The following is a 23,111-nucleotide window of genomic DNA, read 5'->3' as shown; positions in this document are numbered from 1 at the left end:
TGATGGAACAGCCGACTCCCTTCTTTCTTATAAATCTCAGGTCGTCTGTAGTAGACTCCAATGATAAGTCCATCAATTTATAGACCCATCTATCATTCCGCCCGTAATTACTCCTCCGCACCATCACCATCTCAAACCACAAGATCATCTTTCTTCTTCACTTTCACATCTAACATAGAGAAATCCCCCCTCCATCTTTTCTATGTCCTGTGTTCCTATAAACAAGAGGATCAGCATGAATACAAACAGCCCAGTCTTGGGAGGAGTCAAGCCGTGTTTCTGGAACACCAACCACATCTCCAACCACAAGATCATCTTTCATCCTCACTTTCACATCACATCTAACATAGAGAAACCCCCTCCATCTTTTCTATGTCCCGTGTCCCTCTAAACAAGAGGATCAGCATGAATACAAACAGCCCAGTCTTGTGAGGAGTCAAGCCGTGTATCAGCAACACCAACTACACTCTCATTTCCATATACCATTCCACCCTCCGCACTATCACAACCTCCAACCACAAGATCATCTTTCTTCCTCACTTCCACATCACATCTAACATAGAAACCCCCCCACCCCTGTCTTTTCTATGTCCCGTGTCCCTCTAAACAAGAGGATCAGCATGCATACCAATAGCCCAGTCTTGTGAGGAGTTAAGCTGTGTTTCTAGAACACCAACCACAAGATCATCTTTCTTACTCACTTCCACATCACATCTAACATAGAGAACCCCCCCCCCCCTCCATCTTTTCTGTGTCCCTCTAAACAAGAGGATCAGCATGAATACCAACAGCCCAGTCTTGTGAGGAGTCAAGCCGTGTATCAGCAACACCAACTACACTCTCATTCCCATATACCATTCCACCCTCCGCACGATCACAACCTCCAACCACAAGATCATCTTTCTTCCTCACTTTCACATCCCATCTAACATAGAGAACCCCCCCACACACACACACACCTTTTCTATATCCCGTGTCCCTCTAAACAGGAGGATCAGCATGAATACAAACAGCCCAGTCTTGTGAGAAGTCAAGCCGTGTTTCTGGAACACCAACCAAATCTCCAACCACAAGATCGTCTTCCTTCCTCACTTTTACATCACATCTAACATAGAGAAACCCCCCTCCAACTTGTCTATGTCCCGTGTTCCTCTAAACAAGAGGATCAGCATGAATACAAACAGCCCAGTCTTGTGAGGAGTCAAGCCGTGTTTATGGAAAACCAACTGCAATTGCAACTGGGCCCCATGCTCCAGGAGGCGTGCGGCTCCCATTTACACCTGGATAGGAGGGGCGTGGGGGCATCATGTAGATTAATCTACCTATAGCTGCAGGAGGAAAATGGAGGAGATTGGTTCCTCTGTATGCTGCCCCTGCCACTCCTCCTATCCAATTCACTTGTGTTCTGCTGTCTCTGGGCCCCTGTGTGCTCCTCCCGTCCCCCCACATTGTGCTTCCTCCCCTCTCCTGCCGGCTGCTGCAAGGGATGTCACAATAGAGAACCAGGAAGGGGTCGGTAAATATGTAATTTACCGACCCCTTCCTTTTCTGAATGGACAGAGCCATAGTCAGTGACATTGTAAAAAAATAAAATGATAAAAAATAATACAATTAAAATACCAAAAAATGAAAACTACTGACACCAGTGGGTGAACTTCCAGGATCACAAAGGTCAAACTTGCGACCAGGCCCTGGCATTCCACCAGCGCGGAGAGGCCCCAAGATGGCAGGAAGGTGGCCCACTGCAGAACTTGTGAAAGGGTTCCCACTGCGGGACCGTAATAAAGGGCCCGCAACAAAAGTAAAGGGCCCCAGGATCAGTCGGAATAGCCCCAGGCTTGAAGGGAAGGGATCTGGGGGCCCCTTCATGGTTTCTTGCACCGGGGGCACTGAAGGTTCTAGTTACGCCTCTGATATATACTGTATATTTAGAGGATCATCGGATATACTACAGTTATTAACTATCAAAAAGGTGATACCATGTTTAGCTCAGTCTTTATTAGGAAACATGACTTTACTTGGAGGAGGTCCTAGGGCTACCTAGGTTGTGGGTTGAAATGGATGTCTTTTTTTCACCCAGATTAGTTGTTACTATTATACAGGATTTATATAGTGCCAACAGTTTACACAGCACTTTACAACATAGGGGCAGACTGTACAGTATCAATACAATTCAATACAGGAGGAATCAGAGGGCCCTGCTCATTAGCGATTACAATCTAAGAGGGTAGGGTCAGGAGATACAAAAGGTAATAACTACGGGGGATGAGCTGATGGAGAAAGTGGAAATACAGTGGCTAGGTAGGAGAGGGTAGGCCTGTCTGAAGAGAAGGGTTTTCAGGGGTTGTCTAAAAGTGGACAGAATAGTAGATAGTCAGACAGATTGGGGTAGTGAGTTCCATGGGATGGGAGAGGCTCGAGAGAAGTCCTGGAGGCGAACATGGGAAGAGGAGACAAGGGAGCTAGAGAGCAGGAGGTGTTGGGAGGAACAAAGAGAATGATTAGGTTGGTACTTTGAGACTAGATTATTGATGTAGCTGGGGGCCGAGTTATGGATGGCCTTGTAAGAAGTTGTTAGTATTTTGAATTAATTTAATTGGGTAAGCGGAAGCCAGTGGAGGGATTGGCATAGAGGGGTGGAGGACACTGAATGTAAGCCAGTGGAGGGATTGGCAGAGAGGGGTGGAAGACACTGAATGGAAGGCAATGGAGGGATTGGCACAACGAGGCAGAGGACACTGAAAGGAAGGCAATGGAGGGATTAGTAGAGAGGGGTGGAGGACACTGAATGGAAGCCAGTGGAGGGATTGGCAGAGAGGGGTGGAGCACACCGAATGTAAGCCAGTGGAGGGATTGGCAGAGAGGGGTGGAAGACACTGAATGGAAGGCAATGGAGGGATTGGCACAACGAGGCAGAGGACACTGAAAGGAAGGCAATGGAGGGATTGGCAGAGAGAGGTGGAGGACACTGAATGGAAGTCAGTGGAGGGATTGGCAGAGAGAGGTGGATGACACTGAATGAAAGGCAATGGAAGGATTGGCAGGGTGAGATGGAGGACACTGAATGGAAGCCACTGGAGAGATTGGCAGAGAGGGGTGGAGGACACTGAATGGAAGCCACTGGAGAGATTGGCAGAGAGGGGTGGAGGACACTGACTGGAATCCAGTGGAGGGATTGGCAGAGAGAGGTGGAGGATTGCATGGTGTTGTACCATGTGATTGCTGTGTCCAATCACAGTATACAAATAGTACACAATGAAAATCAAAAGTAAACATTGGTTCTCTGCTCTCACACAGATCAGCTGCGAGAGGAAAGAGAACCATGGCTGCAGCCTGTCACCTGTTTAGCGTTGCTACCTGTCCAGGATTCACCCTGACAGTCTGGTTTTTGCATCAGGTGTCCGACTGCCAGACACCTGGACAAATAATTCTGATAGCATACTTGACAGTGAGGTAGAGCTTTCCCCAGTGTCTGCTACAAATGTGTCTGTCCCTAATCTCTGTCCTCCGTCCAGGGACCACACACTGCCAGCATTTCTCTCTCGACTATTGTTTCTGTCTTCCCTCACTGATTTTCAAACTTTACACATCACAGTTTTACGTGCCTAAAAATGGCAGACACCTCTCAGGACAGACCACCAACAGCCAAATGACCCCTCTTCTCCTTCTGTGTTTCTCCTGGGCTGGCAGGATCGTCCGACTTCCCAGGAGCCCAGCAGAAGAAGCAGCCAATGCAGCAGATCACTCGAAGAGAAGAGAAGAGAAGAGCAGAGAAGAGAAGAGAGAAGCCCAGTCATGGCAGCCTCAGTACAGGGAGAAACCCACAGCCTACAGAATGGGACAGCAGAAGATAGATATACAGTCCACCTCTGAGCACCACTGTCTCCCCATTGGACACCCCACTGTCCTCCTGCCCCCCTTTCTACTCCACTGCCCCCCTGTCTACTCTGCTGGCCCCCCGTCCACTCAGCTGCCCCCCCTGTCCACTCCACTGGCCCCCTGTCTACTCCGCTATCCCCTTGTCCACTCTGCTGCCCCCCAGTCAACTCCGCTTGCCCCCAGTCCACTCTGCTGGCCCCCCTGTCCACTCCGCTGGCCCCCCTGTCTACTTCGCTATCTCCTTGTCCACTCTGCTGCCCCCCAGTCCACTTCGCTGCCCCCCTGTCTACTCCGCTGCCCCCCGTCCACTCCGCTGGCCTCCTGTCCACTCCGCTGGCCCCCTGTCCACTCCGCTGGCCTCCTGTCCACTCCAGTGGCCTCCTGTCTACTCCACTATCTCCTTGTCCACTCTGCTGCCCCCTGTCTACTCTGCTGCCCCCCAGACCACTTCGCTGCTCCCCTGTCCACTTCGCTGCTCCCCTGTCCACTCCGCTAGCCCCTGTCCACTCCGCTGGCCCCCTGTCCACTCTGCTGGCCCCCCTGTCCACTCCGCTGGCCCCCTGTCTACTCCACTATCTCCTTGTCCACCCTGCTGCCCCCTGTCTACTCTGCTGCCCCCCAGACCACTTCGCTGCTCCCCTGTCCACTCTGCTGGCCCCTGTCCACTCCGCTGGCCCCCCAGTCCACTTCGCTGCCCCCCTGTCCACTCCACTGCCCCCCTGTCCACTTTTCTGGCCCCCCATCCATTTCGCTGGCCCTCTGTCTACTCAGCTACCCCCTTGTCCACTCCGCTGCACCCCTCCCTATTCGGCTGACCCCCAGTCCATCCTGCTGCCACCCAGTCAACTCCGCTGCCCCCTGTCCACTCCTCTTCCCCCCTGTCTACCCCACTGCCCCTACATCCACCCTATTGCTCCCCGTCTGTACACCTGACTACACCTATGGTTGCCACCAGTCTGGGTTTTGAATCATGTGTCTGGGTTTCAGCCCACCTGAAACCTGGACACAAATCCTCATTAGTGGATGGTGACTTCACACTCACAGGAGATAAGGCTCATAACTGCTGTTTAAAGACAGGCCCTCCCACCTCGGCTTGTGATTGGCTGATTGGCAGGAGCGGCGTTGGCCTGGGGACAGGGACAGTTGTGTTCGCAGTGACAGTTGCTGCAAAGTAGGGAAAGCAGGGGGCCTGCCGCTTCTTACCCTCCCCAGAGACCAAAAGTCATCCCCGTCTGCTTCTCTGCACAGGTCAAAGCCTGACATTATACTGACACAGCTCTAAATACAGTACATGTGTCTGGGAAGTGGGGGATTCCATTGGGTGCTGTGAGTAGGGTGGGATTTTTTGAGGTGCTGTGGTTAGGGTGGTCCGCTTTGGGGTGCCTTGGGTATGATGGACTCATATGTGATGTAGAACGGGCTGCTTTGGTGTGGTGTGGATATTTTGGACTGGAAAGTTGGGGTGCAGTGGATAGTAAGTGGTGCTGTAGGTACTTCAAGCCCCTCCCACTGTTAATGCATTACTCCATACCAGCATCCTGATCACTGTCATACCCCATACCAGTGTTCTAATCACCACTATACCCCATATGAGCGTCCTGATCACCGCCATACCCCATACCAACACCATACCAGCGTCCTGATCACCGCCATACCCCATACAAGTATCCTGATCACTGCCATACCCCAAACCAGTGTCCTGATCACCGCCATTCCCCATACCAGTGTCCTGATCACCGCCATTCCCCATACCAGTGTCCTAATCACTGCCATACCAGTGTCCTGATCACCGCCATACCCCATACCAGCATCCTGATCACTGCCATACCCCAAACCAGTGTCCTGATCACCGCCATTCCCCATACCAGTGTCCTAATCACTGCCATACCAGTGTCCTGATCACCGCCATACCCCATACCAGTGCCCTGATTGCTGCTATACCCTACACCAGTGTCCTGATCACCTCCATACTCCATACCAGAAACCTGATTGCCGCCATACCCCATACCAGCGCTCTGATCACTGCCATATCTCATACCAGAATCCTGATCTCCGCCATAACAGCGTCCTGATAACTGCCATAACCCTGCCCCACCTCGCTACCCTCCAGTGCTTCTCCCGGCTCACCTGTGCGATCGGGGAGCCGGAGAATGAATTTGCCGGTGGTGGCGTTTTATCATAGGGCTGTCCAGGGACAAGATGATCTCTATGACTCTCCTGGGCCGGTAGCGACGCCATGACATCACTTCGTACATGTGGACTATTAGAGCCCACCATATCGTTAACCACTTCCATACCGCTGAGCGTCAATAGACATCCTGGGCTTTCAGTGGAGATATCAGGATGATTTTTTTTTTCAGCCGGCGATTCCCTGCAATGAAAAAGCCAGCATAGAGGCTGTTTAGCTGCTTGATTGCTTTTACAGGTGCCGGGGGGATTGGACGTTCCCCCTCACGCCGCCCTCTGGTGCCTCTCCCAGCTCGCCTGTGCGATCAGGGAGTCGGAGAATGAATTCACTGGCGGTGGCGTTTTATCAAAAGGCTGACCAGGGACAAGATGGTCCCCAACCATCTCTATGACCCTCATGGGCTGAAAGCGACGCCATAACGTCACTTCCGACGGCGGCAGATGTAAACACTGCCGTTTTTTTTTTTTTGCTGGAAAGCCTGAGATCGATTTTGTATGCCCAACTGACATTCTCCCACACACGGCTGTTGAGTTTCAATCAGCTTTCTGCTCCATCAGCTATGACATCCCGTACATGTGGACAAGTGTAGACCACCATATCCTTAACCACTTACATACCCCTGAGCGTGAATGGACGTTCTGGGCTTTCAGTGAAGATATCGGGATGATGGGTGCAGCTTCAGGCATCATTCAGATATCTATTTTTTTGCTGGCGATTCCCTTCACGCAGTTCAGCCGCCCCTTCCCCTTTGCCTCCTTCCAGAGCTTCTACAGCTTCACCCCTACGATCAGCTAGCCGGAGCGACGTTATGACGTCATGTGTGGCCCCGGATGTTGTAAACATTGCCGTGTGTTCGGCTGGAAAGCCTGATATTGTTTTTTTTTTATCTCAGCCTAGAGGAGAGATGTGGGGTCTTATAGGCCCCGGATCTCTCCATAAAGATGACCTGTCATGCCCAATTCTGATTACAAGGGATATTTGCCTTCCTTGTATTTTTTAAAGCGCCCCCATCCCCTCGTGCTCGCAGAAGGGAACACATACGTAGGTCACGCCCGCATATGTAAACGGCGTTCAAACCACACATGTGAGGTATCGCCGCGATCGTTAGAATGAGAGAAATAATTCTAAAGCAAGACCTCCTCTGTAACTTTAAACAGGTAACCTGTATGAAAATTCAAAGTGTCACCTATGGAGATTTTTAAGTTTGGCGCCATTCCACGAGTGTGAGCAATCTTAATGCATGACATGTTGGGTATCTATTTACTCGGCGTAACATCATCCTTCACATTATACAAAAAAATTGGGCTAAGTTTGGTGTTTTGTTGTTTTTTTATTCATGAAAATGTTTTTTTTCAACAAAAAAAAATTGCGTTTGAAAAATTGCTGCGCAAATACCGTGTGACATAAAAAATTGCAACGACCACCATTTTATTCCCTAGGGTCTATGCTAAAAAAAAAAACACATATCATTTTTGGGGGTTCTGAGTAATTTTCTAGCAAAAAAATTATGTTTTTTACATGGAGGAGAGGAATCGCAGAATTGGCTTGGGCTGAAAGTAGCTAAAGTGGGGGAAATGAAGGACATCAACGTGAAAGGAGGGAGGTGGAAAGTGAGGATTCTGATGTCAGGGGGGGGGGGGGGATTTAGGAATCTGATTTAAAAGGTGGGGGAAGAGGTTTCTGAGGACTGATGTCAAAGGGGGACTGAAGACTAATTTTTTTTAAAACAGGTTGAGGACTTAAGAGAAAAAAACAGACAGAAACGTTGTTAAATTGTGAAGACTTTATTGGTCAAGTTATGTACAGGATCTCACCATGATGTCCACCTTGGAAGGTTCTTCTGAAGACCAGGGGAGATCAGACTACACTTCTAGAGGGACTCAACCAGCAGTGACACCCCCTCCTTCTCTCTCCTAGAGGGACCCAACCAGCAGTGACACCCCCTCCTTCTCTCTCCTAGAGGGACCCAACCAGCAGTGACACCCCCTCCTTCTCTCTCCTAAAGAGACCCAACCAGTAGTGACACTCCCTCCTTCTCTCTCCTAGAGGGACCCAACCAGCAGTGACACCCCCTCCTTCTCTCTCCTAGAGGGACCCAACCAGCAGTGACACCCCTCCTTCTCTCTACTAGAGAGATCCAACCAGCAGTGACACCCCCTCCTTCTCTCTCCTAGAGGGACCCAACCAGCAGTGACACCTCCTCCTTCTCTCTCCTAGAGGGACCCAACCAGCAGTGACACCCCCTCCTTCTCTCTCCTAGAGGGACTCAAATAGCAGTGACACCTCCACCTTCTCTCTCCTAGAGGGACCCAACCAGCAGTGACACCCCCTCCTTCTCTCTCCTAAAGAGACCCAACCAGTAGTGACACTCCCTCCTTCTCTCTCCTAGAGGGACCCAACCAGCAGTGACACCCCCTCCTTCTCTCTCCTAGAGGGACCCAACCAGCAGTGACACCCCTCCTTCTCTCTCCTAGAGGGACCCAACCAGCAGTGACACCCCTCCTTCTCTCTACTAGAGAGATCCAACCAGCAGTGACACCCCCTCCTTCTCTCTCCTAGAGGGACCCAACCAGCAGTGACACCTCCTCCTTCTCTCTCCTAGAGGGACCCAACCAGCAGTGACCCCTCCTCCTTCTCTCTCCTAGAGGGACCCAACCAGCAGTGACACCACCTCCTCCTCTCTCCTAGAGGGACCTCACCAGCAGTGACTCCCCCTCCTTCTCTCTCCTAGAGGGACCCAACCAGCAGTGACACCCCCTCCTTCTCTCTCCTAGAGGGAGTCAACCAGCAGTGACACCCCCTCCTCCTCTCTCCTAGAGGGACCTCACCAGCAGTGACACCCCTTCCTTCTCTCTCCTAGAGGGACCCAACCAGCAGTGACACTCCCTCCTTCTCTCTCCTAAAGGGACCCAACCAGCAGTGACACCCCTTCCTTCTCTCCTATAGGGACCCAACCAGCAGTGACACCCCCTCCTTCTCTCTCCTAGAGGGACTCAACCAGCAGTGACATCTCCTCCTTCTCTCTCCTAGAGGGGCCCAACCAGCAGTGACACCCCCTCCTTCTCTCTCCTAGAGGGACTCAACCAACAGTGACACCCCCTCCTTCACTCTCCTAGTAACCATAGAGAACTTTGAAGTCTTAAGTGAAATTGGATTTCCTTCCATGATAAAGATCAGAGGAGCGCTCAGCCACGTGTTTTCTGAGGTGTATATCAAGGTGGGCTTCTTCCCAGTGTGAGATCCCTGATGTACTGCAAAATAATATCCATATAGAAGACATTTCCCGCACTCAGGGCACTAATCCACCTTTGAGGGTTGTGTGGGTTCTCTGATGATTGGTAAAACAAGACTTCCGTGAAAAACATTTCCTGCACTCAGAGCAGATAAATGGTTTTCCCCTCGAGTGAGATTTCCGATGGTTGATAGGTTCTGATTTCCGTGGCCAACACTTCCCTCACTATAGGCAGGAAAACAGTCTTTTTCCGCCTGTGGGATGCCTGATGTTCAGTAAGATTGCCCTTCCGTGAAAAACATTTTCCACATTGAGGACAGGGATATGGCTTCTCACCCGTGTGCATTCTCTGATGTGCTTGAAGATAGACCAACCGTGCAAAACATTTTCCGCACTCAGGGCAGGAATATGGTTTCTCCCCTGTGTGCAATCTCTGATGTTTGTAAAGATCTGACTTCTGTGAAAAACATTTCCCGCACTCAGAGCATGAATGTGGCTTCTCACCCGTGTGGGATCTCTGATGTCTGCAAAGGCTGTAACTATCCGAAAAACATTTCCCACACTCGGGGCAGGAAAATGGCTTCTCACCTGTGTGAGATCTGTAATGTATTTCCAATTTTGCTTTACGAAGAAAACATTTCCCGCACTCTGGGCAGGAATGGGACTTCTTTCCTGTGTGAGATCTCTGATGTCTGACAAGTTCTGATTTATGAGGAAGAAATTTACCGCACTCAGAAGAGGAATGAAGCTCCTCACCTGCGTGTGATTTCTCATGAACAGAGAAACTTTGCTCAGAGCTAAAATTTTCCCCACAGGAAAGTTTCTCCTCCCCCTGAATTCCGGCACCATCCCTCACAGTACGAAGTTGCTCAGAGTCAGAGGGATTCCATAGTCTATCTACACTGTGAAGTCCACCATCCATAGTTGAGCTCATTGTCTTTTCTCCTCCACAATCTCCTGTGATGTCCTCATCTTCCATTTTACAACCTGGAGATAAAGTGAGACGATCCTTTGAGGGTTTCTCCATGGCGTGTCCTGGAAAAATATAAAAACGTCGTCAATATATCTACCTGATCCAGATGGAATCTTGATGTAAGTGAACTAACCGTCTCATATCTGAGTGAGAAGATGTTCTCTGTAATTGCCCCATATTGGCTGATACCACTCAGCTCCCGCCCTACTCTGGACCAATCAGTGTGCAGTAACAGATCAGAGATAAGAGAAGAATATATTATGGGTCACCTGTGCTGATCTCTGTAGGAGTGTCCTCCTCTATGAATGTCCTCGTCATTCCAGCCTCCTCCGTATATTGCTGATCATCCCTCACATACGTCTCTTCTGCTTCATCCTCAACTTTCATCTTCATCAGATCTTCACCCTAAACCAACAGAATGGCAGAAAATAACATCTGTAACATAGAAGTATTTATGATGTGAGATCACATAGAAAATATCATCTTGTAGAGTCCACACATCGTCTCCACATGTCAGAGTGTTCAATCACTTTATGTTCCCGACCCTCAACTCCACCCACCTGATGATGGTGAGGGATGGTGTGACCTTCCTGTGTGGAATCCCGGGAATACAGAGGACGGGGACATCTCTCTGGTGGGTTTCTCTTATTAGGTGGGTCCATCATAATGTCCTTGTAGAGATCCTTGTGTCCTTCAAAAAGCTTCTCCATCACTCCATACTCCTCATCCTCCTCTTTATACTCTTCTTTCACAACAATATTATAATCCCCGAGGTTTCCACTCTGAATATATAATAAAACATTTATTGTAACAAACATACTTGTGTATAAATCATAACTACCAATAATTGTCAATCATCTACCTGATACATTTTTGTGTAGTTGTGATCTTCCTGTGCGGAATCCTGCAAATACAGAGGACGGGGACATCTCTCTGGTGGGTTTCTGTAGTTGGATGACTCCACCATGGTGTCCTGGTACAGATCTTTGTGTCCTTTTGGAAAATCTGATTCCTCCATCACCCCATCCTCATAATCCTCCTCTTTTATCTCTTCTTTAACCTCAACTTTAGAATCTCTCAGGTTTCCACTCTGAATATATAATAAAAATGACATCAATGGTAACAATGCAGATAATGTACAGATCCTAATGATACTATCAGTGATTGTTCCTCATCTACCTGATGATGGTGGGGGATGGTGTGATTCTCCTGTATGGAATCCCGGGAATACAGAGGACGGGGACATCTCTCTGGTGGGTTCCCATTACTGGATCCATCTGTAGGAAACACACACACTGACTGAATACATTGTTTCTATGTGTTTATCAGATGATGGGGGATCTAGGTGGATCCTCCGTACTGCTCTCTCCTTTACAATAAAGTCTCCTCTTACCCGGTGATGTGAGGGGCGGCTGATTCTCCATCATGACGTCCTTGTAGAGGTCCTTGTGTCCTTCTAAATACTCCCACTCCTCCATGGAGAAATAGACAGTGACATCCTGACACCTTATAGGAACCTGACACACACAATGATACAGTCACCATCCAGACACATCCCTTGTCTGTTACTGGATAATGTCCCAGCATTCCCAGCACCGCTCACCTCTCCTGTCAGCAGCTCCATCATCTTCTTGGTGACTTCTAGAATCTTCTGCATGTTGTGTCTCTCAGGTTTTAGGGAGTCACATGGAGGCACTGTGATGGTCATATGATCACCTGACTTCACAAGAGGAAATCTCTGTATTGGAGAACCAATAGGAATATCATGTCAGAATGAGACACGTGCAATTCGCTTTCGATCCGAATGTAAATTCGGACTAATTTTTGGTTATTCTGAAATTTGGGTGTACCCAAATCTCAGAATAAAATAGTAACAAATTTAGTTTAATTTAGTTTTGTTTATTCGTGTTCTAACAAAGTCCAAATTATCGGAATGATTCAAATTCAGATCGGTCAAAAAATGAATGACCAATTCAAATTCTGTGTGAAGAATAGCTGGACTGTCGCGTCCCTAACAACCAATGACTCATCAGCTGTCAGCGGGCTGAGAGCTGAAATGTAAACCAAAGAATGCCGGCAATAGAAAAGTCCGAAAAAAAATACGCCAAAATTTGTAAAAAAAAAAATGGCGTGGGGTCTCCCCCTAACATCCATACCAGACCCTTATCTAAGCATGAGTGATGTCATGTGGCCTCCCAGAATCCTCCTCACCTCTCCGGTCAGGTCTGTGTTTTATTAATAGAGATAAGAGTGATGTCATGTGACCTCCCAGAATCCTCCTCACCTCTCCGGTCAGCAGGTAGATGATCTCCAGGGTGAGGTTTAGTATCTTCTCAGTCATGTGACTCCGGTCCTCCTCCATTCTCATTTGTGCCAACATCTATGAAGGTTTCTCTGTAGACAGATAACAGAGAATTATCTGGATTGGTTTTGATTGTACAATAATAGGATAAGGATATCCGGAAGGTAATTTGAAGGTCAGAAGGTATTAAAGAACTATGGCCCCCAGTAAGAACAGTGTTTTCTATGATTCTTGGGATCCATAGGACTCTTACACTTAAGCCTTCTGGATCATAAATTCCATTTTGATTTTGTACTTGTTCTGCTTCGTATTAGATCTACAGACAATTTACCATAGATAGTATCTTCTGCCTTCTAGAATGGTTATGCTCTGAGGCATTGTTGTGAGGTCAGAATTGAGATAGTGTGACGTCATAGGATTCTCTGACTCTGGATGGAGGGACATTAGGAGTTGGAGCTGTGAGGTCAATGGGATGTCATAGGATTCTCTGACTCTGGATGGAGGGACATTGGGCGGAGCAGACGTGAAGTCAGTGTGATATCATAGTATGTGCTGACTCTGGATGGAGGGACATTAGGAGGAGGAGTTGTGAGGTCAGTGTGATATCATAGGATTCTATGACTCTGCATAGAGGGACATTGGGAGGAGCAGACGTATGGTCAGTGTGAGGTCAGTGTAATGTCATAGTATGGGCTGACTCTGGATGGAGGGACATTGGGAGGAGGAGCTCTGAGGTCAGTGTGGTGTCATATGATTCTCTGACTCTGGATGGAGGGACATTGAGAGGAGGAGCTGTGAAGTCAGTGTGATGTCATAGGATTCTCTGATTCTGGATGGAGGGACATTGGGAGGAGGGGTTGTGAGGTCAGTGCAATATCATAGCATGTGTGGACTCTGAATGGAGGGACATTGGGAGGAGGAGCTGTGAGGTCAGAGTGATGTCATAAGATTCTCTGACTCTGGATGGAGGGCAGGGGCAGACTGGCAACTTTCGGCCCAGGGGGCAAGTACAAACCAGAGGCCCATGGTGCAGCAACTCAGCCCCCCTCCCACTCTCCTCATCCTCCTCCTGACCCCCATTCCAAGCTGAAGCCCTGCTCCAGATACTCTACCTACTGGCTGAATCAGGGTTTCCGACCTGGCCAGCAGGGGGAGGTTGGGACAGCTCAGTTGGGGCCGGCCAGGGCAAAAGAGTCTCCAGTGGGGCATGGAACCGGCCTCTGCTCAGACACAGTTTACACCATCAAAGCTGGGGGGGTGGGCGGGTTGAAGGCCTGCGCTCTGTCCTTGTCTTCAACCCGCACTCAGGAATCCTTTAGGCATGTCTGTAGCAGAAGTGTTGCAGCCTTCTTATGGGCATCAGAGCGGCCCGGGGGGCAATTGCATCCCTGCCCCCTGGCCCAGTCCTCCCCTGATGGAGGGATATTGGGAGGAGAAGCTGTGAGGTCAGTGTGATGTCATAGGATTCTCTGACTCTGGATGGAGGGACATTGGGATGAGGAGCTGTGAGGTCAGTGATATTTCATAGAATATGCTGACCCCGGATGGAGGGACATTTGGAGGAAGAGCTTTGGGGAGCCATGTATGAAGCTCCTGGGTAACCAAATTATTGTTCCTGGAACCTTTCCATCTCTCCTAAATGAAATGTTTGGGTAACAAAGAGAGGATAGGTTCTGAGGGCCTCCTTATTTTTAAATGGGGGCTTCCAAATTCCAATAAGCTCCCCTGGCCGTAGACCCCTACAAGCACTGGGCCTTCGCATCTCCATGTTGAGGGTATATGACCTAGTATGGTTCACACTAGGGGAGCATGCTCATTCTCTTTCCTGCATGTTTGGATTAGGGGTCTGCTATGGTTTATTAGGGAAACACCCACACATTTTTTTTTTTATACATGGGGATCCCCCTTTAAAACGTATAGCAGACTCAAAGGGTCAGGCTCCATTAACAAGTGGCGTAATATAAGTAATTTCCGGGTTCCTACTACGCAGAGATGTATAGTAACGAAGTAGAACTACTTAAGTACTGTACTTAAGTACCGAAATGCGGTATCTGTACTTTCCTAGAGTAGAATTTTTTTCTCCTACTTCTACTTTTACTTCACTACATTTTTTCGATGATTTCGATACTTCTACTCAAGTATTTTTTTTTTGTGCTGCATAGTTACTCGTTACTTTTAAAAAAATTACCACTGCCAGAACAGTAGATGGCAGGTTGCATAAAGCTCAAAAAAATGTGTATAATGTCATTTGTAAATCAGCGCATATGAAAATAAAGGCTGTGTATAATAAAAGCTGCTATACCAAATCTTTCCAATAAAAAGAAAATATGAAACAAACAAATAAATGGTGCTACAGCGCTTAAAGTGCATCAAGAAACTACTAAGAAACACAGGTTAATCATTTGAATAAATCATTCGAAATAATAAAAACAATATGATGTTCATACTTTTGACTTCTTTCTTTAATAACTACATAACACAGTACTTGTACTTCTACTTTCAGTACTTGAGTAGAAATTTTTTTTCAAAACTACTGGTACTTTTTACTTTTAGTACTTAAGTAGCAAATTTTTTGAAAAAACTACTTGCAATACTTAAGTAAAAAAAATGTTGAATACTTTAGTACTTCTACTTAAGTAACTTTTTCTGCGAGCACTTCCACTTCTACTCAAGTAATTTTTTGATCGAGCACTTGTACTTTTACTCAAGTAGAAATTTCGAGTACTTTATACAAGTCTGCTACTACGTAGAAGAATTAGAGAACGGATAGGCGTTTTCGATTTGACAGGTTCAGCTCCCATTAATTTCAGTGGGGTCAACAGCATCCAAACTTACTTAAATTTAGTCAAACCCCGCTCAAACCAGACACAGGGCAGTTTGGCTCATCTCTAGCCTTAAAGAATGTTTTTTTTATCCACTCCTAAAATTTTGGGTTCTTTCCCCTCATCTCTCCTTTCGCCAGGGTCTGGATCTGCTCTATTTCTCGCTACTCTTTTCCGAATATTAAATTCCTGTACTTATTCATGAACTACATCTGCTATATGACTTACCGGTTCTCATATTACGGGGGTTACTGTAGAAAATAAGATCTTATTACCTCCTCTGCTGCCACTTTCAGCAACGTCGCCTCGCTACTTCCTCTTGACTCACCTTTCACCCGGAACTTCCTATTTATACCTGACATCACTTCCTGTCTTCCATATTGACTTCCTGTCTGGGTAGAAGTGAGATCACCACCTTGATAAGCTCAGAGGAATTGCAGCCCCCGAGAAACATCTCGTAGTGTGAACACGGCCTTGGGCTGTGTGTGTGTGTGTGTGTGTGTGCAGACATCCCAAGTCTCCCGCGAGGTGCGGGAGTCTCCCACATTTGGGCTGCGGCTCCCTGACACCCGCATTGGGGAGGGCCAACTCCCTGAAATGAGTTTTTGCAGGTTCATGTACTGTATGTGCCTTAGTCCGTAGGGTTCAATAGTTGGCAACTATAACAGCTTCAACTCTTCTGGGAAGGCTGTCCACAAGGTTTAGGAGTGTGTCTATGGGGATGTTTCACCATTCTTCCAGAAGCACATTTGTGAAGTCAGGCACTGATGCTGATGAGAAGGCCTGGCTTGCAATCTGCACTCTAAGGAGTTCTATCAGATCGAGGTCAGGACCAGTTAAGTTCCTCCACCCCAAATTCGCTCATCCACGTCATTATGGACCTTGCTTTGTGCATTGGTGCGCAGCCATGTTGGAACAGGAAGGGGCCATCCCCAAACTGTTCCCACAAAGTTGGGAGCATGAAATTGTCCAGAATGTCTTGGTATGCTGACGCCTTAAGAGTTCCCTTCACTGGAACTAAGGGGCCAAGCCCAACCCCTGAGAAACAACCCCACAACATAATCCCCCCTCCCCCACACCATAATTCCTCCTCCACCAAATGATTTGGACCAGTGCACAAAGAAAGGTCTATAAAGACATGGATGAGTGAGTTTGGGGTGGAGGAACTTGACTGGCCTGCACAGAGTCCTGACCTCAACCCGATAGAACACCTTTGGGATGAATTAGAGTGGAGACTGCGAGTCAGGCCTTCTCGTCCAACATCAGTGTCTGACCTTACAAAGGCATTTCTGGAGGAATGGTCAAACATCCCCATAGACACACTCCTAAACCTTGTGGACGGCCTTCCCAGAAGAGTTGAAGCTGCTATAGCTGCAAAGGGTGGGCCAACTCAATATTGAACCCTACGGACTAAGACTGGGATGCCATTAAAGTTCATGTGTGTGTAAAGGCAGGCGTCCCAATACTTTTGGCAATAGAGTGTGTACGAGACAGAAAAATTGTTAGATTGTAAAGGCTTTATTGGTAAAGTTACGTACATGATCCCACCATTGTCGTGAATTTCCATTCTAACATTTGAATGTTGTGGACAAAGCATGCTGTATTTGCGCTATCCAGCACCCATAATGGACGGGTATGGGTTGTTTGCATTAGTTCTATAGTTTTCTACTTGCAAATAATTAAATAAAATAAAAATGGTGGAGGATATTTTATAGGTCTCTAATTGCTTAAAGACAAGGACTAACGAGTACAGGAAGTTCCTGGTAAACGTACACAAAGACCTCATCTGGGCTATAGTCTTCCAATGCCTCCCCACAAGTAAGTTCCAGCACCATAGAGGCCTGGTGGTAGGAGTCAAACGTCCCCGAGATATGTGCACCCATGATGAGACAGTATTGTATAGATTTTGGAACTGTCCTTTGCACAGGAGGTTTGGAGGAGAGCAGGCCTGCCACTGAAGCTTTTGCTCAAGATCAGGAGGGATCAGACTACATTATAAGACCTTGTCTGGGCTATAGTCCACCAGTGCCCCACAACGAGTGAGTACCAGCACCGTAAGGGCCTGATGGCAAAATCCAAAGCCATACTACTGAAGATTTTGCAGAAGATCAGTAGAGATCAGACCACAAGACCTAATCTGGGCTCTAGTCCACCAATGCCTTCCTACGAGTGAGTTCCAGCACCGTAGAGACCTGGTGGCAAGATCCAAACATCCCTGTGATACAGTATGTGCGTCAATGATGAGACTGTATCATATCGATTTTGGAACTGTCCTTTGCAAAGAGGTTTGGCGGAAAGCAGGCCTGTCACTGAAGATTATGCTGAAGATCAGGGGAGATTCGACTACATTACAAGACCTCATATGGGTTTAGTCCACCAGTGCCTCCCAAGTGAGTTCCAGCACTGTAGGGGCCTGGTGGCAAGAGCCAAATGTCCCCGAGATATGTGCACCCATGACGAGACTGTATTGTATAGATTTTGATACTGTCCTTTGCACAGGAGGTTTGGAGGAGAGCAGGCCTGCCACTGAAGCTTTTGCTCAAGATTAGGAGGGATCACACTACATTATAAGACCTTGTCTGGGCTATAGTCCACCAGTGCCTCACAACGAGTGAGTACCAGCACCGTAGGGGCCTGCTGGCAAAATCCAAAGACATATTACTGAAGATTTTGCAGGTCAGTAGAGATCAGACCACAAGACCTCATCTGGGCTCTGGTCCACCAATACCTCCCTACGAGTGAGTTCCAGCACCGTAGACACCTGGTGGCAAGATCCAAACGTCCCTGTGATAAGGTATGTGCGTCCATGACGAGACTGTATCGTATCGATTTTGGAACTGTCCTCTGCAAAGAAGGTTTGGAGGACAGCAGGCCTGTCACTGAAGATTATGCTGAAGATCAGGGGAGATTCGACTACATTACAAGACTTCATCTGAGTTTTAGTCCACCAGTGCCTCCCAAGTGAGTTCCAGCACCATAGGGGCATGGTGGCAAGAGCCAAATGTCCCCGAAATATGTGCACCCATGACAAGACTATATTGTATTGGAACTGTCCTTTGCACAGGAGGTTTGGAGGAGAGCACGCCTTTTGCTCAAGATTAGAAGGGATCACACTACATTATAAGACCTTGTCTGGGCTATAGTCCACCAGTGTCCCACAAGTGAGTATGAGCACCGTAGGGGCCTGCTGGCAAAATCCAAAGACATACTACTGAAGATTTTGCAGAAGATCAGTAGAGATCAGACCACAAGACCTCATCTGGGCTCTAGTCCACCAAGGCCTCCCTACGAGTGAGTTCCAGAACCGTAGAAACCGAGTGGCAAGATCCAAACGTCCCTGTGATACAGTATGTGAGTCCATGGCGAGACTGTATCGTAGCGATTTTGGAACTGTCCTTTGCAAAGGAGGTTTGGAGGACAACAGGCCTGTCACTGAAGATTATGCTGAAGATCAAGGGGAATTTGACCTCATCTGGGCTCTAGTCCACCAAAGACTCCCTATGAATGAGTTCCAGCACCGTAGAGACCTGGTGGCAAGATCCAAACATCCCTGTGATACAGTATGTGCGTCCATGATGAGACTGTATCATATCGATTTTGGAACTGTCCTTTGCACAGGAGGTTTGGAGGAGAGCTGGCCTGTCACTGAAGATTTTGCTGAAGATCAGGGGAGATTCAACTACATTACAAGACCTCATCTGGGCTATAGTCCACCAGTTCCTCCCCATGGGTAAGTTCCAGCACCGTAGTGGCCTGGTGCCAAGAACTGAAGATCAGGAGGGTTCAGACTAAATATATATATATAATTATAAGCCCTTGTCAGGGCTATAGTCCACCAGTGCCTCTCGAGTGAGTTCCAGCACCATAGGGGCCTGCTGGCAAGAGCCAAATGTCCCCGAGATATGTGCACCCATGACGAGTCTGTATTGTATTGGTTTTGGAACTGTCCCTTGCACAGGAGGTTTGGAGGAGAGCAGGCCTCTCTCTAAAGGTTTTGCTAAAGATCAGGAGGGATCAGACTATATTATAGGACCTTGTCTGGGCTATATTCCACCAGTACCCAACAACGAGTGAGTACCAGCACCGTAGGGCCCTGCTGGCAAGATCTAGATGTCCCTGATATATGTGCACCCATGATGAGACTTTATTTTATAGATTTTGGAACTGACCTTTGAACAGGAGGTTTGGAGGAGAGCAGGCCTGTCTCTGAAGATTTTTATGAAGATCAGGAGGGAATCAGACTACATTATAAGACCTTGTCTGGGCTATAGTCCACCAGTGCCCCACAACGAGTGAGTACTAGCTCAGTAAGGGCCCATTCTTGTGGCAAGAGCCCAATGTCCCCAAGGTATGTGAACCCATGATGAGACTGTATTGTACTGGTTGTGGAACTGTCCTTTGCACAGGAGGTTTGGAGGAGAGCAGGCCTGCCAAGATTTTGCTGAGAATCAGGAGAGATCAGACTACATTAAAAGACCTCCTCTGGGCTACAGTCCACCAGTCCCTCCCCATGAGTGAGTTCCAGCACCATAGAGGCCTGGTGGCAAGAGCTGAAGATCAGGAGGGTTCAGACTACATTATAAGACCTTGTCTGGGCTATAATCCACCAGTGCCCCACAATGAGTGAGTACCAGCACCGTAAGGGCCTATTCTAGTGGCAAGAGCCCAAAGTCCCCAATATATGTGCGCTGATGATGAGACTATAGATTTTGGAACTGTCCTTTGCACAGGAGGTTTGGAGGAGAGCAGACATGCTGCTGAAGAGGGTTTGTGGTCTTAAATAGTCTAACCATGAACATGGCAAAATCCAAACATCTTTCCATGGATGGCAACATCCCCGTGACACAGTATGTGCGCCTGTGATGAGACTATTGTATCGATTATGGAACTGTCTGTTGCACAGGAGGTTTGGAGGAGAGCAAGCCTGCCACTGAAGATTTTACTAAAGATAAGACTACATTGTCTGACTACATCAGACCTTGTCTGAGTTATAGTCCACCAGTGCCTCCCGGGTGAGTTCCAGCACCGTAGGGGCCTGGTGGCAAGAGCCAAATGTCCCTAATATATGTGCGCCAATGACGAGACTGTATTGTATAGATTTTGGAACTGTCCTTTGCACAGGAGGTTCGGAGGAGAGCAGACATGCTACTGAAGAGGGTTTGTGGTCTTAAATAGTCTAATCATGAACATGGATATTTTGTGGTGGCTTTACTTGTCCCACCTCACTAAATTAAATTATTTCATGGATGATTATTCATTGTAGAAAAGACAAATTTTTATTGATGTTTTTAGGTTTTTATATCACTTATTTTGACTCAATAAAACCTCAGCAATATCTACCTTCTGTGTTATCTTGATGTCCTCCTTAGAAGGTTCTTCAGAAGATCAGGGGAGATCAGACAACACTTCTAGAGGGACCCAACCAGCAGTGACACCCCCTCCTTCTCTCTCCTAGAGGGACCCAACCAGCAGTGACACCCCCTCCTTCTCTCTCCTAGAGGGACCCAACCAGCACTGACACCCCCTCCTTCTCTCTCCTAGAGGGACTCAACCAGCAGTCACACCCCCTCCTTCTCTCTCCTAGAGGGACCCAACCAGCAGTGACACCTCCTCCTTCTCTCTCCTAGAGAGACCCAACCAGCAGTGACACCTCCTCCTTCTCTCTCCTAGAGGGACACAACCAGCAGTGACACCCCCTCCTTCTCTCTCCTAGAGGGACCCAACCAGCAGTGACACACCCTCCTTCTCTCTCCTAGAGGGACCCAACCAACAGTGACACAACCTCCTTCTCTCTCCTAGAGGGACCCAACCAGCAGTGACACACCCTCCTTCTCTCTCCTAGAGGGACCCAACCAGCAGTGACACACCCTCCTTCTCTCTCCTAGAGGGACCCAACCAGCAGTGACACCCCCTCCTTCTCTCTCCTAGAGGGACCCAACCAGAAGTGACACACCCTCCTTCTCTCTCCTAGAGGGACCCAACCAGCAGTGACACACCCTCCTTCTCTCTCCTAGAGGGACCCAACCAGTAGTGACACCTCCTCCTTCTCTCTCCTAGAGGGATCCAACCAGCAGTGACACCCCCTCCTTCTCTCTCCTAGAGGGACCCAACCAGCAGTGACACCCCCTCCTCTCTCCTAGAGGGATTCAACCAGCAGTGACACCCCCCTCCTTCTCTCTCCTAGAGGGACCCAACCAGCAGTGACACCCCCTCCTTCTCTCTCCTAGAGGGACCCAACCAGCAGTGACACCTCCTCCTTCTCTCTCCTAGAGGGACCCAACCAGCAGTGACACCCCCTCCTCTTTCCTAGAGGGATTCAACCAGCAGTGACACCCCCTCCTTCTCTCTCCTAGAGGGACCCAACCAGCAGTGACACCCCCTCCTCTCTCCTAGAGGGATTCAACCAGCAGTGACACCCCCCTCCTTCTCTCTCCTAGAGGGACCCAACCAGCAGTGACACCCCCTCCTTCTCTCTCCTAGAGGGACCCAACCAGCAGTGACACCTCCTCCTTCTCTCTCCTAGAGGGACCCAACCAGCAGTGACACCCCCTCCTCTTTCCTAGAGGGATTCAACCAGCAGTGACACCCCCTCCTTATCTCTCCTAGAGGGACCCAACCAGCAGTGACACCCCCTCCTTCTCTCTCCTAGAGGGACCCAACCAGCAGTGACACCTCCTCCTTCTCTCTCCTAGCGGAGTAACTCAGACAGAACTTTAAAGTCTTTAGTGACCTCTGGTTTCCTTATAAAGTCTTTCTTCCATTATAAAGATCGGAGGAACGATCAGACACCGCTCTGAGGTGTATATCAAGGTGGGCTTCTTCCCAGTGTGAGATCTCTGATGTACGGCAAAATATGATCCATATAGGAGACATTTCCCACACTCAGGGCACTAATTCATCTCAAGGGTTATGTGGGTTCTCTGATGTCTGGTAGGACAAGACTTCTATGAGAAAACATTTCCTGCAATTAGGGCAGGGTTGAAGTTTCTTCTATGGGAGATTGTTTATGTCTGACAAGTTCTGAATTCCGCGGATAACATTTTCTACACTCAGAGCAGAAATACGGCTTCTCCCCCGAGTGAGATTTCCGATGTTTGATAGGTTCTGATTTCCGTGGCCAACACTTCCTGCACTAAGGGCAGGAAGACAGTTTTCTGCCGCCTGTGGCATACCTGATGTTCAGTAAGGTTGCACTTCCGGGAAAAACATTTTCCGCACTGAGGACAGGAATACGGCTTCTCACCCGTGTGTAGTTTCTGATGCCTGTAAAGATGGTACATCCGTGAAAAACATTTCTCGCACTCAGGGCAGGAATACGGCCGCTCCCCTGTGTGGGATCTCTGATGTATAACAAGGTCTGTTTTCCGCGAATAACATTTTCCGCACTTGGGGCAGGAATACGGCTTCTCACCCGTGTGCGATCTCTGATGTCTGGAAAGACTGGCCTTATCCGAAAAACATTTCATGCACTCAGAGCATGAATACGGCTTCTCCCCCGTGTGCACTCTCTGATGTTTGGTAAGGCAGGACTTTTGTGGAAACAGTTTCCCGCACTCAAGGCAGGAAAATGGCATCTCCCCTGTGTGAGATCTTTGATGTATAACAAGTTCCGATTTCCGTAGATAACATTTCCCGCACTCAGAGCATTCGTATGGCTTTTCGCCCGTGTGAGATCTGTAGTGTGTGTCCAGTTTTGATTTACCAAGGAAAAATTT

General features: G+C 48.3%; 3 protein-coding genes across 3 annotated transcripts in view; 2 read left to right on the top strand and 1 right to left on the bottom strand.

Moving 5' to 3' along the window:
* Nucleotides 1-23,111, top strand: part of LOC309564447 (uncharacterized protein) — a 714,240-nt gene that overhangs the window by 138,151 nt on the left and 552,978 nt on the right.
* LOC309562947 (gastrula zinc finger protein XlCGF53.1-like) overlaps nt 1-23,111 on the top strand; it is a 71,076-nt gene that overhangs the window by 11,129 nt on the left and 36,836 nt on the right. The gene's annotated exons all lie outside the window — the stretch shown is intronic.
* On the bottom strand, nt 9,228-10,221 carry LOC309563960 (uncharacterized protein; the record flags this gene model as incomplete). The annotated part of the gene is made up of 1 exon (XM_082268590.1): nt 9,228-10,221. The coding sequence occupies one exon, from the start codon at nt 10,219-10,221 to the stop codon at nt 9,442-9,444; it is 780 nt and encodes a 259-aa protein (XP_082124716.1). The 3' UTR covers nt 9,228-9,441.

This window comes from Pelophylax lessonae (genome assembly GCF_965119305.1).
Source record: "Pelophylax lessonae genome assembly, chromosome: 9".
NCBI classification, from domain to species: domain Eukaryota; kingdom Metazoa; phylum Chordata; class Amphibia; order Anura; family Ranidae; genus Pelophylax; species Pelophylax lessonae.
This window is presented reverse-complemented; position numbering and strand designations above follow the sequence as displayed.